Raw genomic sequence first — 19,891 nt, forward strand, 5'->3', positions numbered from 1 at the left:
TGCAGACCCTTTGCAAGATCCATATTATTGACACCAACGCATTAACTTCACAGTGTCAGCCCACTTATTCTGCCAGTACACACACAAAACCTTTCACAACCCAGAGAAAATCTGAATTTTTTTCTTCTTTGAATACGTTGAGAACAAACACATGAAAGGCTCTGAAACTGAATCAACTCAGTGCAAGAAGGAAAAAAAGGTGGCGGTGGGGTGGCGACTGAAACGTGACCGGCGCTGCACCCTCGTGCAACGAGGAATGAAAGAAGCAGACAGATTGCATTAAACCGCTCAGTCAGTAAACTCACACTTTCAATTCAGAGCCCATCATCTCAGATTGTTCCTCCTCCTCCTCCTCCCGCTTCGACAGAACTACTGAACGCACGAGTTCTTTATTGTACGACGCTATGGGCCATCTCTCCAGTGTGAGCGCGGCTCTTTCATGAAACAATCAAGGGAACTACTGTTATTCACACTGAAGCGTGCAGCCTTCACAGCCTTCGCTAGCTAAACGTGAAAAAAAAAAAAAAAAAAAAAAGACACCAGCATCTGACTCCTTTGTAAGCGGAGTGCAAACGGGAGGACATGTGGGTGGATGAATAACACCAGCTGCCTCCGATTACAAACAGGATGTGTCCCTCGCTAACAGCAGCTAAACATCCACTCACTTTCAAAAATCAAGACACCGAGGTAACCTCAAGCCTTTCTCCTGATTTCCACCGTGTCGGCAGCGGTGCAGTCCGCCGATAGCCCAGAACAAACGCTCACAGATATGCTCAGTATCTTACGAATGGTTAATTGCATATAACGTTTCATTTAATTAAAGATGAGGGTCTTTAAAGTCCGACGCAATTTGTCCAATCACATTTCTGCCAAAGTGGCAGCTTCATACAGTGAACTGGCCATTAGCTGTTCCTGTTTTCAGCCTAACTAAGACTGAAATATTCTGATATTGAGGAAAATTAATAAATAAGTTGATTTTCAAAAAAGCTCTGGGTTGAGGGGATTTGTAGGATTTCCAAGTCGACTTGAAAGAATCAAACCTGATGAGCACGAGTCACAGTGAGCTGAAAGTGATATAATAAACATCATGTATCTGGTGCCTGCGTTAATGTTTGAGTGTGTTCGGAGTCAGAGAGGAGAGGGAGAACATCCAAATGTAAACTGCAACAATCGGGCGTTAAGGGATTTGAAGCGCCTTAACTGCCTCTGCGAGCCGTGTGTGTCGGAGCCGCTGCTGCAGATTATACGGCTGGCCATGTTCATAAACTCACCAAATTAGCAGTTAACCATAACTTCCCCTTGTTGTTGAGAAATCCATCTGTCTCTTTCAGGATCTCTCGCCCTCACTTCCCCTCTGCGTGCCTCCTGAAGGCTCAGGTTATGAGCGCAGACACCATGAGATCTGACCAGAGTAATGCAGAAATGTGAAGTTGAATTCAAATGCCAGCGACATAATTACAGGAGTACATTCATCATGTTCAGTTTAAACTATCAGTGATTATTACTACAAAAAAAACCTCATTGGAAAATTAAAAGTAACCAATACCTCTAGGTGATCAGCTTGTAACTTGTTTTTTGGTGAATGACAAACATATGTTTAAAGCCACCTGATTGCAGATGCACCATATGGACCATTTTTCATCATCTTCTTGCATAAAAAAATCAAACTTTCTTGTTCATTTGGTTTTCAAATACTGCAAGATTTCAGTTTCAACATTGTTTTTGGACTGTTTTCTGCACAAATCCAAGGTTTATCTGGCAGCATGCTGTGTGAATAAGGCAGTTGTTACATGTATTTTCAGTTATTGGTGTGGAGTGAAATCTGGTTGTCTGTAGTAATATTTACATTACATAAGTGTTTTCAGAAAGTTTCACTTTCCCCTGTTTACATGACGAAGGAATCTGAGTGTTTTAGAAAAGCTGCACCTTGGGAGCTGTTCTCAAAAACACCGAAAAAGCAACGACAGTTTGGCATTTTAACTTGGAACTATTGAGTAAACAGAGCCTGAAACAGCTTACAGGTCCAGGTTATGACACAAAAAACTAAAAATTCTAAAACACAAACGAGTAATTACCATATATAAACACATAACTGTCCAGATGTAAGAACGCAGAACCTTCTACCTTCTTATTGCTTCTTTCTTGGATGTAATCTCTGTACAGTAAACAGACTTGCCAGTGCAGAGAGAACCTGGCGCTGCAGATTCAGTTTGCACATTTCCAGAAGTGCTCTGATTGCTGCAACCCAAAGCTCAGTTGATTTTGTTAGTGACCTTTCTTTTTTTTTGTTTTTAATTATCATTGTTAGAGTCCTCAACAAGTAATTAATGCAGCCGTTCTCACAAAGCAGACGTGACACCAATTAAACCGAAAGTTTTAAGCGGTGAAATGTATCGGAGGGCGCAGCGGAGGCTGATCCCGAGGACGTCTCTGTTTACACAAATTACAACGTATTACTGCGCAGCAGTGAACCTCCGCCACCCAGATCCATTCAAGCTGAACTCCTCATCATGATAATACGAAGTACAGCACAAAGTTAAGGAGGTGAGTCAATAAAGCAACGCATGAAAATTGATATACAAGCAGAAGAGCCCTGCGGCTCGGGAACGACCGGCCCGAGAGGCCGAGGGCTGCAGAAACAATCACTTCCAAAGACCCGTCGCTTCCCATTTAGTCCATTGATTTTTTTTCTTAACTTATCTGCTTTTCAATTGTTTCTGTTTCTATTATTTTCTATTTTCTTTTGCCGTGACATTTTGCTTGCCTGATTATTATTCCTTATTTTTGTCAAAGTGCTTTTTTTTTTTTTTTTTTTTTTCTTTTTTTCTGAAAAGTGCATTATGGGGGAAAAAAACAAACAAAAAAACATTACTGCTCTACTCAGTGTGTAATTGACTGATCCGGCTATTGAAAAATGCATTAAAACATCCAATCATTGATTTAGAAAAGTAATGCTTTCAAAAGAGTCTGTATGTCCTCTCGCTCGCCTAAATACTTCGAGCATTTCACATCCCAGCTTCAAAACAGGCTGTAGCAATGTTTGAACCGGAAATAAAAACAGGCTGGAACAATCTGTGAATGTTAGAACCCAGCTTTGATGTAAAATACCACAAATAACAAAAAGTTTTTTTTGATAATGAATTGGTTTTATGAGAAATTCAAACCAATCAAATCTGTTTTGATTCTCAGTTTCACCAAATTGTCCCAACTCATCTGGAGTCAGGGCTGAAACATCATTATAAGCAAATTCTAGAATATTAAGCGCTAAAAAAAAAGCTGCGACAGCTGGAATACAGTTAATGTTACACAGCACGCTGCTCACCAATCACGCCGCATCAAAACACTGTTGTTAATTAGCAGCGAATATATGCACAAAGACGCTTAACATGTAAAGCTGCATCTGAATCGCAATCTTCCAAGGCGATCTTTTATTTTGTTTTTTTCCCTCTACGTCTAACAGGCCCTACCCTGAGAATACTCGTCAAATGCTTTAAATTGCCTCTTCTTAGACCTTGGGTCCGGCGGGAGCTTCTTTTATAGCAGGCAGTGATAAGCAGATGGCCGGGGAGGCGCCTGTCAAGGCTGATGTAGCAGAAGAGCTTTTCAAAGCCCGTTTCAAGCACGGCTCTGTTTTTTTTTTTTTTTTTTTTTTTTTTTTTGCAGGAATGTGGAAATACTTTTGACCTTTTGGTGCTTTAACCCTTCACATGGAAGCACGAAAAGCAGTCAGCCATATCCGAAATATGCAAATGGCTTCTGTCAGAGTAACAGGGCTCAGGCGGCGCGCACTTAGTGTCCTTCTACTCACCGAGCATGATGAGGGTTGTTGTTCCTTGTTCATTTCCAGACGGGTAGGTGGCGTACTCGCAGGTATAGCGCCCGGCGTCCGACATCCTCAGGTTAGAAATCCGGATGGAGGGGTTCTCCAGTCTGTTGTGCAGGAACGCCACCCGGCCCTTGAAGGACAGGTTGGGGAAGCTCTCGCCATAAACCGGGTGGTAAACGGCGATGTTGTCCCTTTGGCCATCGACGGGCTCCCAAATCCACGACACCTGACGGGAGGAGAGAGAGGCTGCGTGAGAGGCGACCCAGCCTGCCTCCAAACGTAAGCAGACCCACAAACCACACGAAGAGGAGATTCTTTCAGGATTAATCAGGATTCTTGTCTTTCACTGTTTTTGGTGAGATTTTGAACCAGATTAGCTGCAAACAGCTAAAATGAGCAACTGCAGATCCTGTTTACAATGCAGCCAGAAACAAGCAGAAGAAAACGTCTTATATCAAACAGTTACACAAAAAAGGAAAAGTCCTGGGTTGAACATAGAAACTGAGGAACCGTCTCTCTGCACGTTCATTTTACATTTTTAATGTAACAGATAAGCTCATCTTACTTCATATCAAGAAACGAAGTTCATCATTCGTGTGAAATCCAGACAAATGTTGATTTCAAATGCTGTAAAATGTTTGACCAGGTTTTTGAGAGGAGATGATTTATAATAAACTCTTATAAAAAACATTCTATTGAATATATCAAAGATGAAATATCAAAAGCAAAACCAGTGTTGTATAAACGAAGAGATTTCCCACATGAACATAAAGCTTTGTGTATTAGTTTTTACATCAAACGAGCAAACACACACACATCATAAATAGAAACCATTAATACTTCAAACCATCCACGTCCAGCGTTTCATTGGAGGTGTTATTGTTGATTTATAATAAAATAATGAAAATGTTTCCCAGCACAGAATCAAAGTCCTTTTCAGACTCATGAAAAGTTGTTTTCAATCAAAGAGAGAAAGTTTGATCTGAGGGGTGTTTTTAAATGTAATAATAGTCAACAAAGTTAATAAAAGTGTGGATTTATCTTTTTAAGGTGAAATTCCTTAAGGTGTGGTTTCTAAAAAAACAGCTTTGTAAATTTTATCATTCTGAATCACACTTAAAATAATGAGCAAATAGATGAGACAGAAATACGTTTTTGTTAAAATCTATGCTTCTATGCATTTATATCATATGTAGAATGCCATATCTTGCAGAATTATTTACAACGAGCACCAGAGCTCGCATTTCTAAAACGTTTCAAACCGTTGGCTGGTTGAAATGTCTCACTGTGTCTCGCCGTCACCCTGGAGAGATGCCATTTCCCACAAACACCGAAGCGATCCGACCATATAGATTTTTCAAATCACCTTCCAGCCGCCTGCAGGAGCTGCAGCTGCTGCGTTTCACCTGCTGCTGGCTGTTGGTAAGTGGGCCAAATACGCAAATGATTACGTCTAATTACTGATTACTTTGAAAACTTGCCATGCATATTAACTGGAACATACAAATACCATCATTTCTGAATACTTAGCGCCGTGCGTAGCGAAATAACATCACTTACAAAGTGTCGAACTCAATTAAAGCTGAATGAGTGGGACGCCAAACAAAATGCCTGTTCATCTTGTAAACACTTTCTCAAGGATGTTGTTGCTTTTTTTAAAGAAGCTAATATGAAAGACAGTCATTTTACAGGCAGTTAGGCTCCTGATATGTAAACGATATATTGACGTCTGCTGCGGATGTGCGAGGCTCCACCGCGAGGGGGGATACTGTGATGGAATATCAAATTGATTTAATTTTGCTCTGCAATTTTCAAGGAGACAGCCAATACAAACTGCAGGCTGAAGTGGTGCTCCAGGAAGGAGAGGGAATAAAGGGCATCAATACACATTTAGCAAACATCAATTAAATGCACGACATGTGGAGGAGAAGGAAAGAATGCAGAGAGAATGCAGATCGTAAAGCAGATGTTTTCAAAAAATTAGAGGTGAGATTCCTTCTTCGGACGGTGATTGTCAGGAAAATATCACTGTGTGTGTGTGTGTGTGTGTGTGTGTGTGTGTTTCTGTTTTTTCCATGTGAACAAATTACATATTGATTCCATCCGCACCTCAGATGGGGACAGATCACACGGGATCAGATTGAATTTGCCAACAGCTGGTAGCATTTCGCTTTATCCTCGGCGGCGTTGGAAAGGACAGAACAGTTCAGGTGGTGTCAGATATGTTGTGAATTGGGATTTGATAAAATAAATTGACTTTCAAATCATCAAAAGATCTTATTTTTGTGTGCCGTGCGCACTCGGGGCTGTCTGTTTATTTAAACCGAGTTAAAACGAAATGAGCTGTGTTTGTGGAAAATTGAGTTAACCCCGAACATGACAAGAATAAAATTAGTTTTTCCAAGTGTAACAAAATATTTAATGAATACCCAGAAAAAAAAAAAAACAATTTTCACAGATGATTGCTGAAATTTGCACGACATGATAATGATTGGTGTTGACAATCTGTGGACATTTATAAGAGGCAGGTAAGTCCATAATGGACAGACAGTTAAGAGTGTGGAGCTTCACTGGGTAATTTACAGCTTCAGTCCTGCATGCTGAGAGGATGCAGTGATTAACACTGATCTCTGAAGACAAGAAAGGGGGAAACAAATACTCCCATGCAGCTACAGGATATGATATAGTTATTTATATATAGATATTGGAGGTGTGACGATACACTCGGCTCATGAGGCGAGACGTCGTGGATTCATGATCATGAGACGAGATGAGATTTCCATTTTTCTTTTAAAGGAGCCGTATGCTGCTTTTCCAAGCCTGCCAAAGTCGTATACAGTCACTAATAAGGTATTTTAGCACCCCTAGCACTACAGACCACTTTTGTATTATGTAATATTGGTAATTCTATGTGTCGTGTTTTCAGCACGGAAGTCCAAACAACTCGAACTCAAAGAGCTCGGAGTGAATATTCATATAAGTTACTCAAATACATAGGAATGAAGAGAGACGCCGACTTAACTCAAGTTTTTAAGAGGTATTCACACACTAACAATGTTAAATGCTCATAAAAGTCATTTTTTCATGATAGTGGCCCTTTAAGACAACTAAAATGACAAAATATGACTGAAAAAATGTTTTTATTCTTTTTTTATTTAACAGTCACAAAACAATACAGGTGCATTTTGAAATGTTTTATAATTTGCATGATCATACAATAATATAATATACATAATTTCAATGGCTTAATTTCTTTCTTTCAAGTGCCAACAATATATGTAAAACCTTAACGAGAGGAGTCCGCTGTCGGTACAGAGTGCATAGTGCTCCTGTTCGCCGCGGTGTTCAGTACTGCTCTCTTAGGGCCAATCCCAATTCTACCCCTTACCCCTACCCCTATGATATGCGCGTTCATGAGGCTTAAGGGCTATCCCAATTCTACTTTTTGAATAGGGGTAGGTAAGGGGAAGGGGTATTTCACCCCTTTCAGCGAAGTCTGCATCGATGCTCCCTATTCTCTGTAGGGGTAGGCGGAGTTTCACATTGGCCAGAAAAAAACAACATGGCGCCCACCAAGGAGACGCACAAATGTAAGATCGCTTTCTGTATACTATTTCAAAAGCAGTAAAAAGTGTATTTGCTTCACTGAATTTATAGATATACTAGCGTGACAGTGTCCCAGTAATGGATTAACGTTTTAGCGCTGCGCAGCACCGTTTCAGACTGTAAATTTGTAACTTCTGAAGAGCACTAATTACTGTATTAACGTCATCTTTTATCACGTTTTTAACGTAATATGTTTGACACAGGGACCCCCGATGAAACCCGACTTCTGATTCAGTTTAGAGGTGAAAATGAATAAAAGTTTTTGAAATCAAAATATAGCGCCAAAACACATTGGGAGTAAATTATATTATTCGTCTAAGCTCTAATATGTTAGTAATAAAACGTGTTTATATAAACATATATGTATTACTTCAGGATATTCATAAAAGAAAATGGCTTGGAAGGGGAAGTTACAGCCCAGCAAGCTTCAAAAAAGTGGGAGAACCTCCAAAATAAATATAAGGTAAATGATAATACCATTATTAAAAATAAAAGTAATTTCTAATGTAATTTCTATCATTTCTAATATCCATAATTTTTTGTTGTTGTAGGAGCGCGGCGGGGCTTTAAAGGGCCAAGGGGTATCCCAATTCATAGTGCTGCAAAGATAGCCCTAGCCCTCAGCCCTATTCTAAAAGGGGTAGGGGTAAGGGGTAGAATTGGGATTGGCCCTTACACTTCATACATATTGCCCGTGTCTTTCCTGTCACTCGGTTTCTGTTCTGTGTTTCTGATGGTGACTCAAAACGCTGCTACACCAACAGTTTAAAAGTGGCGGGGGCATCTTCGATGCTGAGATTTTAAGACTCCAGTGTCATTCTGGCTGCGCTTCATGGGCCGCTGTGTCTGCCACTGTGGCCGTCTGCCGCCGCCTACTGCCTCCGCGGCTCTCGCCATGGCCGCCATGAACGCTGCCCACCGCCAAAGCGCCTGCCGCTGCATCCCCTCTCATTTTTGTAAGTTTCTGGCAGACTGCATGTAGCAAAGGTACCATTGCTGTACCGAGGTCTACCATTTTTCCTCAGTTAAGATCAGATCCAGCATTATGGATGGACGGATGGGTTTCATCCACTGACAGTTTCCATTGAGAATGCCCCAGCGAATGACTGTAAAGTGAAGCCAAACATTAATTTTTCTAGGATAAAATCACAGTCTACATAATGCTGAACAGCAAAAATGGTTCAAAAAAGGAAAAAAAAAATCAATACAATGCCAAAAATAGATCACTGATTGCCAATTATACCCATTCAACAGTTTTGCGTCACTGCTCCATCCATCCATCCATCCATCCTTGGGTAAAGGTCAGGTAAAGCCCTGCACAGATCACCAGTCCAGGGCTAACAGAGTGATACTTCAGGGGGTTCATAAAAAAATAAATAAAAGAAAATGAAATAAATAAAACGAGGTGATCAGGGGTCAGTTATCTTTTGAAGGTGAAATAAATTTGGTTTACCTGGGTGAAACCAAACAGGCACAGAGAAAGGATGCAAACTCTGCACAATAAGGTGTCGTCAGCATCTTCAGGCATCTTTATGCTTTAAGTTAAGACATCCGTCTTCTCTTACAAAGTGCGGACATAAAAGTAAGTGAGACAGTTTGTGACATCCAAAAGTCTGAGAGCAAAGTTTGAATGAGCTGAATGAGTATTCACAGTGACAATGTCAGCGCTGGAAGAAAAACTGAATGTTCAAAAATGCTCTTGAATTTTTGAGTATTTTCCCTTTGATAAGCTTTTCTTGTGCTTCAAAGACTTTTAGACTAAACACAGTCTGAGGTCAGGACCAGGCTCAAGGCCATAGCAATGAAAAAAAAAAATACAATCTCAGTGGATCACAGCAAAATCAGGACATGTTTATTTCATTTTCTAAATCAACAATCAAAACAACTGAATGAGTGTGTGGGGTGGGATTGCCAGTGGTTGTCAGCAGAGTGAATGAAGGGTAAAAAAAGTGAAGATGCTGTCAGGGCTGAGGAGAAAATGAGGCATCGGGAAGCTTGTTCTCATCAGGACGTGTTGCTCCACGTCAGCCGGATTAAAATTAGCTCCCAAAGGAAACAGGAGTTAATGACAAACTCACGCTCAGGACTGACGACCTGATAAGATAAATTATCCCACAATCAACTCACTAACTTTCTCAAAGTGCCTGAGACCAAGACAAACAGCAGTTTGTTGAGTGTCTCTGGGTGTCCAGAAAGTTCTTGTAAATGAAATGTTTACTTTAAATCACACTTTTTGTTGTTGTTGTTTGGGTCGCCATGTAAATTATTAGAAGCGTCTCACAGTGTGTATCAAAATGTAGCAGCACCTGGGTCCCACCGAACAACCTCCACTACCACTAAAGACAACCTGCCTGACTTGTGAGGGAATGGAGGAAAACGGGGAAGCTGTTACTGTGATGAGGAAGACCAAAGCCTTGATCACACGACATGTCCGAGTGAAAATGTGCCGTTTTCACATTTTCATTTCAGACCACTTTCCCATTTACAAAGTAACATTGTGAAATGGATGTCCGTTTCCATAGAAATAAAAGAAATGCTGAAAATGATGACTATTCATGTTGGGGCCACGACTGGGTACAGTTGGTTTTGCAAGTAAACTGTACATATGTGGTGTAAAAAGTCCCTAAAAAAAAGTCAATGGTGGGTAAAAAGCAGGACGGCCAGAGCTGATAAAGTGATCCACAGATGGTTGAAGATTACTGAGGTGCAGTTACATCTGTGCATGAAAAAAAATACTTAAACAACAACACTGTGTCCATGTTTTTCTTCTTTTCATGACAGATGTGAGTTACATTCAGGTGTGATTTACTGTAAAGTGTAAAAAATGCAGCAATTATCCTGCTGAAGCTTGAATTGAGCTTCACAGAGAAGTCAATCATAGAGCAGGGGATGTCTCAGAGGCAGAGGAGGGCTGCTGCTTCTCAGCGGGGGAGTCGAGTTAATGCAGTTCCTCCAATTCCTCTTTCTAAAATCCTATGAATATATATGGGCCTGACTCGCCAGACAACATGTTGCTCCTGCCATGTGTCTCAAATGAGGGTTTATTATTATCCAAAGCGAAAAGCTGCTGGTCCAGGTGTTTGTTTGCTCTCCTGAGAAGTTCTCTTGAGACTGAAGCCCATCCGGGGAGATCTCTGCAGCTCGGCTTCAGTTTGACGAGGTGTTCGCAGTCTGAAATCTTGGGGATTTATTCAGTAGATTCTGTATCTGTGATCGACTTACATCACTGATTCCCTTTAAACAAAGATTATTGTCCAGATCTTCTGCGAGGACCCAGCTGATCCGGGTTCTGCACGGCGTCTTTCCTATGATTTGACCCTGAGAAAGGTTCTTAGTAAACAGACGAGCCGTCGGCGCCGTTCTCACACTTACTTCTGCCGCGCTGCTTTGATGCGAGTTTCTGCCGTAAATTGTTTATTTAAATGTTTAAAGTTAGAAACTGTACAAGCCTGAACAGGTGAGACAAAGCTGCAGCAGGTGTTCCTGTGTGATTAATAGTTTATGTTTTTTGTATCCTCATAATAACCATAAACCTGCATCATAAATATATTGGTTTTTTTTTCGAAACTTCAGACTTTTTGCAGAATAAAGGAATCTGAGGATAACTGGAAGCAGTCTGTTTACTTTAAATAATGCCAGTGGAGTTTACCACAGTGTTAGTCGTATTGTAACAGTTTTTAAAAAGCAGGGTTGCTCTTCTTCCACCGACCTGCGTGAGCTTGGTCAGGCCTCCTCCGTCGATGAACTGGCAGCGGAGATCAACAGACTCCGTGGGATACGCCTCCAGCTCCTCTTCAACCCGCACCTTCTGACACCAAATACCTGCAGGAGACGGAGACACAAGGGGGACAACAGGTTATGCAATCATCCTCAAAGTCTGTGACAGTCTTATCATGGATGTCGAGATTAAAAAAAAACTATTTCTTTGTGCTTTCCAGAACTTCTTTGACTTCTGAACATGAAGGACGGATGATATCCTCAATGTAAACAGCATAAACCAGGAGGCGCATGCAAACAGAAAGAAAGACACAGAGCGACAGGAGTTCATGAGAGAAAAGAAACATGTTCATTAAAGGGAAAGAAAAAAGAGGAATCATCAGAGTTTGATAGGAAGCCTGGGGCGGTCTTAGCCAGCTTCCTTCACAAAGGCCCGGCTCATTACAAGAAAAGCTCCTCTACCGAGAGGCATCGCTAGGGGGCGAGCCTCCAGGAACCAACAGCCTCCGCAGCACCGCTACCTTTGATCTGTTTGCAATGCGGTGAAAATCACCTGCAGGTCTTCACTTAGGAATGACAAGCCGTGTTGGAGAGCGGCGCCGGTCATTCAGGCTGACAGCGAGGTGGCGAGCTCTCCCCTCAAACTGAACTCAGGTCAGGACAAGCAGCGTCTCAGAGCAGCACCTGTCGACTGGACGGATGGGATGGATTCTGTTAGCGTTTGCTTCTTATTCTGCGCCGGACCGACTCACTCGTGTGGAGACATCATCTGTAGCACGGCAAATCAGGAGTTGCAAGACCGTCTTTGATCCTAAACTTTCTTTTTTTTTGACCTGTTTTTACAAATGTCACCGCGCTGCTGCGACACCTCTTTTTTTTGTTAACAAAAGACACTTTCTGTTGCTTTCAGTGTGTCGGGGCTTTGTGTTCAGCTTCACTTTATAAGAGAGCAAGACTTCTAGATATTGAATTTCAGATATGATTCATGCAATGGAAACTACATTCGAGGCTTTCAAGCAAAACCTGCTGAAAGCAGCAGGAAGCCTGAAGACTGACCCGTGTATTCACTACAGATGCACTTTACATTTCTGATGCAACAGTTTACCCTTGGACCGGCTTGAGGTTTTCTTGTACACTGCTGGGAATGGATTTGCATTTGAATGTCTGGTTAAGTTCTACATTATAACGGTTATTCTTGGATGTTTCTCCTGTTCAAGCACTTGTTTGAAAAGGAAAAACTTTACCGCATATCGTATCACCAAGTACCTTAATGCAGTGCACCGCCACTATCGTATTGTGATGCAGAGTATTATATCATACCTTAAACCTTTGTAATTCAAACCTAATTGTGTCGTATTGCATTGTATCGTGTTGTACCGTTATATAACGAACAGCAGACGGATGTGTTCTATCGTCGACAAGTTATGCAGAACAACTGATTGAAATTTCACAGAGCTGAACATTCGAACAGTTTTGGCACTAAATGAAGAGGCAGATGGAAATAAAAATGGCCAACTCAAGGAAAAAAAAAATGCACAGATTTGAATCAAAGAGTAGCCAGAATAATAAAACCAATGTCAGAGCTGAATAAGTGTGCAAAACATCTACAGAAAGATACTTTAGTTAAACTGGGAGAAAGTAGCGTCTCGGCTCAAGGAGTTTTTATTCCATACGGGGATGCTTAGACGGAAAAATGAAACGTTTAATTCAGAAATATGTTTGTTTAAGCCTGTGTTGGAGGACATTACCTTTATTTCAAGTACGCCTGAAAAGCCTTCATGGATACACTCTGAGCGCTGAACATGTTTAGAACCTGAATCATAAGAACATGTTGATTAAAAAATAAATATTTGACCATTTATTTACAAAAGAATGAAGACAACTTAGTGGATGCTGAAAGCCACATTTGTAGTAGTGTTGTGTAAAAGCTCAGATGCTGCGCTGCAGACTAAGGAGGAGGACCGTCCCACTTGTTATCAGCACACTGTTCAAAGCCAGCTTATCGGAGGGCCTGGGGATGCATGTGGTGGACAGCTTCCACATCTGGAAAGGCTCCAGCAGTCCTGATAAGGATACAGAGGTCTTAGAAAAGCATCTGCTTCCACCCAGATGTCTCTTTCAGGGAAGGCCTTCATATTTCAGCGAACGCTGGACCTCGTACTGCATCCATCACAACAAAACGTCTGGGGGTTGCCTGCATTTCACTTCCTCCCACCAGCCGCAGACATATGCTCATCATGTCAAGGAGACACGGGCAACAACACGGAGGGCAGTGCAGTTGTTTATTCTCCCGAAGAGCTGGAAATATGCCAGACATTTATAGATTTCTTTGAAAGACGGGATGCTACTCACAAACAAGGCCATTAAATTCAAAGAGAATGAATATAAGTCATAAAAAGGATGAAATGGGTCACATCTATCATTATTCTGTTGTGAATGAAAAATGTGTTTTTAAGACGTGAACAATAAAAGTCATTTAAACTTTGTTTGGGAGGGACTGGGCTTTTATGTGGGTGATTTATTCATTTCATTTGCTTTATTACATTTCCTAGTCTTAATTAACTTTAATGACGTCAAAATCCACATCATGGCAAAAGGAAGAAATTCAGAAAAGGATGCAAAGACAACAGGAGAGAAACAAAAAACACAACAAAAACCAGTGGGTCAGAAGAAACACAGAGAAACGGTCATGCTTTCTTCATTCATTGTGGTTCAAGTCCAGCTGCTCGCCGGGGTTTTTTTAACATCTATAAAGGGATCATGTGAGGCTCGGAGCCACATTTTTTGAAGTCTTAGGGTCGTTCATGCTTTGCAATCCAATCAGGTTGCAGCAATGATCCTGGCCGACAAACCGGCGGATGCTCGTTTAAGTAACTACGAAAAGCAGCGAAACTGTGCTCTGGTGTTGTTTTCTCCACTTCTACTGCTCCTTTTACTGCTCTCTGCCTGGCGCCCATGCAGCGATCCAGCCCCCCCGCCACGAACCCCCCGCTGACCTGGGATCAAATCCTACCAAGGTCTGTTCTCCTCCGTCTCCCCCTCGCTCGCTGCCCTCTCAGCCAGGCTCTGCGCCTGGAAAGATAAAATTCTTGTGGGGAGCTGGCCTCTAACTCTCTCCACAAGAAAAGGGGGATAAGCACTCGCTAACTGCTCGCCAGCCCCGGGAGGTTCCGCTGAAAAAGCCTCTTAGTGTGTGAGGGATTGATTAGGACAATATGTTACATGCCGCAGCATGGAGGTGAATGGGCTGGCTGGGATTTAGCCTTCAAATCAGCCGTAAAACACAGTCACACTAAAGCACAAAAAACCCGTGTGTGTGTGTGTGTGTGTGTGTTAAAGTTGGTGTGCGCCCTCCTATGCAGGAATAAATTTTCCGTGTGGGAGTCATATGTATGCTTAACGGTGTGCATGGTGCAATTACTGTACGTCGGAGTGTGTGCATAAATCAGAGCGTGCCGCTGTAACGTGCTCATGAGCCGGAGTCGGCGACTGAACCGCCGCCCGGCACCCCGAAGGAGACAGCGGGCCGTCAAACCGTTTATCCACCGCTGCAGTAGATCACTCAGAGACGGGGAGCGTGAAACATGCAAAACACATGTATGTAAACTCCAGACTGTCAAAGCAGGTTTCTCCACAACCAATAACCCCGAAATAGCAGCAATTAACCCAAGTTTTTTTTCTTTTTTTCCCAGCTTTGAGTTTTTCACACTAGCTTCTCATTTCATCACATTTTTTTTCCTTCCATTCACAAAATCACTGATTAATTTCCCCTAATTAAACACATCAACACACAGCCCGCAGTATTTGTTGAAAAATAAAAAAAGAAGAAAGAAAACCAGGCATAAATACACACGCTCACCAGATGGTCTCACTAAAGCTATGAAGCACATGAACTTTTTTTTGGCATTCAGAGTGGTCAATGAACTCTCTTCTGTGCCGAATGGAGGAGAAAAAAAAATAAAAATAGAGATGGGAAGTGAGGAAGAAAGCGTGACTGAGAAAAAAAAAAACTGGTTTAAGATTAAAAGAGCTTAACACTGAAAGAGAAAAAGTCGGAAAGAGAATAAAAAGAGCTGGAATAATGATGGCGGGATCATTTATGAGGAGGAATAAATGCAACAGAATGAAAACGGAATACAGAAAGAAACCCGGGGAAAAAATGTACAAAAGTGAAACGAGTAAAAGGACTAAAGTAGAGAAAGGCTGATGGCGATGGAGCTGCAGGGAGCGAGTGGAGGAGGGAATGAAGAGAATCACAGAGAGAAGTTTGAAAATGGGAAAAAGAGAGATGTGAGCAAAGAAAGTAAAACCTTGAAAGAGTGAAAGGAAAGGAGCAAAGAGCACGAGATCACATCAGAGATGATTCATTTCCTCAGAGCCTGACTGAAAAAAAAAGCCCCGTGGAGCCTGAGCCGACGGGCTTAGTGAGACGAGACGGGCCAGAAACTTTTAATTCACACTGTACAAACCGTCAGCTGACACACCGACTCTCTGATTCTGCTTAAACAAAGCACACTTTCACCACGCAGATACAACGATAACAACCGTCAGCTTCTGAAGTCAGGCTGGGAATTCAACAGTCAGGTGTGGAAGCCTCACACTTCTAACAATAATGTGTCAAGTGTTTTATAGTCGGGTCAATCAGGTAAAGCAGATGTTTTTCTAACAGGAAAAAAAAAAAAATCACAGGTCCTGATATACTAAATGTATAAAAAAAATAACAGGCTCTAATGCAGTGTGTGCACACACACTGAGGACACACTGCGCAGAAGATGGAATATGTGGTGTGTATCTCAAATCAGGCAAAATACTGGGATGACTTTATGTTAAGGATTAATGTAGGACTTACAGTGTGATTTATTATTGCATCTGAGTTCGTAGTCTGTGGAAAACGAGCCGAGTTTGAAGCTGCTGGTTTGGTGAGGAAAGTCATTTCCACAGCTGGCTCCCCACAGCCTTTGTTTGTTAACTTTATGACAAAGAATTCGTTACTTCGTAAAGTTCTGACAAATCACAGCTCAGCATTTGTTCTTCTGGTCTTTAGGTCATAGTAAAGCAAAACAAAACAGAGCAAAAACAGGCCACACTGACAGACTTTCACACTGTGTGATCATAAAAACTCTGCTTGCTTCTCTAATAAGAATCAAGAGTTATCAGGGGAGTTGACACTGTAAAAGGTCATCACTAGTTATTCATTATTCGACACACATTAATGGACTCTAACTTCTGTGTCTGATCGTGTGTGTGTGTGTGTGTGTGTGTGTGCATGCGCACGTGTGAAACTGTTTTGCCTATCCCTCATTCAGAAGCGGAAAATCGACTGAAGCTCAGTTTCAAGTAACACCAAACGGTTGCACTGTCTTTTGATCCATGGTCCAGTAGATATGTTTTTTTTTTTTCCTTTATATTTAATTCCAGTGAAGCACACACGTCCCAGACTGTTAAAGACAATTACTGGAGGCAAACTTCCTGCCCTGTGAAATTATATTTAATTGCCGTCTGTGGTCTTTCTTTCTATTTTCCAAGGCGATTCGCACGCATGCTCGTCCTGCTGTGACGAAAATTGGTGTCAATGCACGACTGTAACCCTTATCATTAGAATCTTCTCCATTATTCGCACGCAACCCCAGTGATCCCACAATTTGCAGCTTATTCTGCACTTGCTCTCCGTGGAGGCCGCGGCGGCGCCGAGCATCAGCTACACACAAATGGAAAGTCAAAGAGGGGAGGCGGTTAAATGAATGGCCGCACTCCGCCTCGCTCCCAATGCACCGGAGAGATGAATCACAGCTAATTGACATTTAGAGGCTTGTGGCATTTGCCTGTTTGCGTGGAGCTTCCCCATGTAGACAGACGTGCAGTGAAAGTGTGAGGATTGGAGGATGCGGACGGGGCGCGCACTCATCCACATTACCATCCCAATCACATACTTATAGAAGGCGACGAACCACGGCTGCTTTGTTTTGGGGTTTTCTGTCAGCTTGTCGCGCTGTCAGCGCTATCAGCTTTTATCTGCTTGGCTTTCAACAGCTGTCAAGTTGATAATATAGAAAGAATTTTGTAGCGTTTGAAAAAAATAAAGCTTCTGCATGGAGGACGGCGGAGGAATCTCAATTTATTTCCTCATTTGACTTTAATAAGTCTGTCAATACTCAAGTTTATCATTTATCTTGTTTCTAATTAAGAGTAAAGACAGATTTCTCAAAGAAAAGGTTTCTTGCTTTATTTTTTTTCCTGTCATATTTGTCCATGTGGTGGCGTTTCGGGTTAAGGCTTTGTTTACACGACAACAGTGGTAGTGTCACTGAAAACACAGCGTTTTGAAAATGGCTTCCAAGACGGAACGTTTGAAAATGCTACGGTTCTGTCTCCATGGAAACAGGGAAAATTGAACTTCTATGAAAACGGTGCCATTGGCCGTCACTATTGACCACAGCTGTAGTCGATAGTTTGTGTGTATGTGCTCGACTAGATGGACATAAACAACCTTAATGTCCTCCAGAGTGTCATGACTTTCAGTCCATGTCCTCTTGGGACCCGGTGGCTTTACAGTTGAGTCACTGGAATAACGATCCAACTTGGTCGCCTGTCCATACAAATGTTTGTGTACTCCTTTTGTTGATTTTATTTTATGATTTTATTTTTATCAGTTCTTTGGTTTAGCTCACATTTGTGTAGAATTTTGCCAGAAATAGCTTTTTTCATTTCAATATTTATGTCTTTTTTGTCTTCTTTATGGTCTTTTATTCCAATTTTATTTCAACCAAACAGCACATTTCTACTTTCTACTGTTATTATTTATGTTTTAGTTATGCTTCTTGTAATGCCCTATTACAATCAATCCTTTGTGAAGCATTTGTAATTGATTGTTGATCAATGAAATTAACTGAAAGGAAAGTGAGAACAGATTATTTAACAAGTAAACTTTCAGTGCTTCAGCTGAAGATCAAGAAGAATAATTCACTACAGCAAGTCATGTATTTCTGGACTGGAACAGAGGCGAGGACTCTTGGTCTTGTTGGACTAGAGTCCTGCTCGAATCAATGCCTCCCTGCTCCAGAATCTGATGAATGTGTAATGTTGAATCTCTGCTGAGTGCCTGACAAGAAACACTCGCGTTGACGTTCAGCTGTGTAAAAGCAAGGACGTGATCAAACCAGCTCTGAAGCCCTCCAGGAGCAGCAGTGCCCACATCTGGACATTAGTCCATAAATCTGGTCAGTCTGGAGCCTGGACACGAAAATTCCAACCATGTAGAGACAGGATTGGACATTTTATTTCGCTCCCTTTCCCTTTACAATCAGGAGTAGCACGTCTATCTTGCAGAACCTCAAACTACACAGTTAAATGTGTCACATCGCTTAATCAGATCTCTCCCCCAGCTCCTGTCACCCCGGTTCAAGTGCAGGTTGAGGTGCGACAGAGCATCTTCTGTCGAGAGACGGCTGCAGAGTGGGTTGACTGATCAAGCAGAAATTGAGCCTAAGGCCTAAAATATAACTGCTGTTAACAAGCGATGGAGGTTACAATGATTGCCGGGCAATTTTTTATCAGTTCCTCAGCAATGCATAATGAAATAATGACAGATTATGATGTTAAAAGAATAGCAAAGACGGGTGGCAAACATCTGACGATGCTGATAGACGATGGAGCAGTGTTTCAGTGGTTAATAATTCACATCAAGGCAAAAAGTCTATTATTTTAGGGACACGCATGAGTTTGGAGGTTATCTTCAGGTCCTCTGGCTCTGACCCACAATCTAAATACATCTTTTTCAATGTGTTCGGTAACTTCAAATTTGCTGTAGGTGAGTGCTTCAGTGCAATGCATTCTGGGAAGCCCAGTGGTACTATGTTTGGCAGTGTCCGAGACTAAAGATGAACAATGTGCCGATTGAGTCCTGGCTAAGGTGTGGCGTTATGCCAGACGGCGCCATCGTCATGTCGGTGTGACACAGACCGTTTGAGAAAATAGGTGCGTGACAGTGTGACTGCAGCTATGAGGCAATAAACTAACATCCAAAACGAAGAGTATAAAAGCAGAAAGTGACCAGAGTGACATCAGATTTCCAAAGAGGTAAAATCCACAACCTCCACATTTTCAATGCTAAGATATGCAAGTTAAACAACGGGGTTCATTTAGTGGCGTATGCAGATGACATACTGGTTTCTCTTATCGTTGTAACATATAATTATAATATAATAACAGGCGTCACCTCTGATTCAGTGAAGAGGAGCTGAACTTACAATTGTGACCAGGTTTATCTGCATGGTACCGAAGCATATTTTGCATGGTGTTTGCATCTTTTTTCCTCTGCATTCTGTCTTCAATCCAGACTCTAACTTCTCTGTGTGTGGGACTTTCTGACCACTCCTCCAGGGTCTGCCCTGCCTCTTGTTCTGTTTTGAATGGGATAGATTACGTAATTTTAATAAATCTTGCATTGAAGAAATAACATATTTATGATGAGTAATGACTAGTTGCAAACCTCTTCGCATTAGGGCAGCCTTGTGATCCATTGTTACCACAGCAAAATTGATTTTAGTCCATTTGAATTTCTAGAGGAAGTGACCTTTTTATTACAATCTGTTTGGCCTTTTATCATCTTGGTATTCTTTATATTAAATCCTGAAATCTGGAGTGATAAAGTGCTCGAGCATGAGACAGCAATCATTTTGCACTTCGATTTATTTCACACTTGTTAAACAGGTCATCATCCATTAAAATCTCACACTCTTGACA

The 19,891-nt window shown here is 41.6% G+C and overlaps 1 protein-coding gene across 2 annotated transcripts in view; it reads right to left on the reverse strand.

Moving 5' to 3' along the window:
• Positions 1–19,891, reverse strand: part of pvrl2l (PVR cell adhesion molecule related 2 like) — a 360,133-nt gene that overhangs the window by 206,137 nt on the left and 134,105 nt on the right. For both annotated transcript variants that reach the window (XM_030120563.1, XM_030120562.1), the window contains exons 2-3: positions 11,142–11,254; positions 3,809–4,052 (exon numbers count right to left, since the gene is read on the reverse strand). In XM_030120563.1, coding sequence (XP_029976423.1) covers positions 3,809–4,052; positions 11,142–11,254 — 357 coding nt within the window. The remainder of the gene's footprint in view (positions 1–3,808; positions 4,053–11,141; positions 11,255–19,891) is intronic.

This window comes from Salarias fasciatus, chromosome 22, assembly GCF_902148845.1.
Source record: "Salarias fasciatus chromosome 22, fSalaFa1.1, whole genome shotgun sequence".
Lineage (NCBI taxonomy): Eukaryota > Metazoa > Chordata > Actinopteri > Blenniiformes > Blenniidae > Salarias > Salarias fasciatus.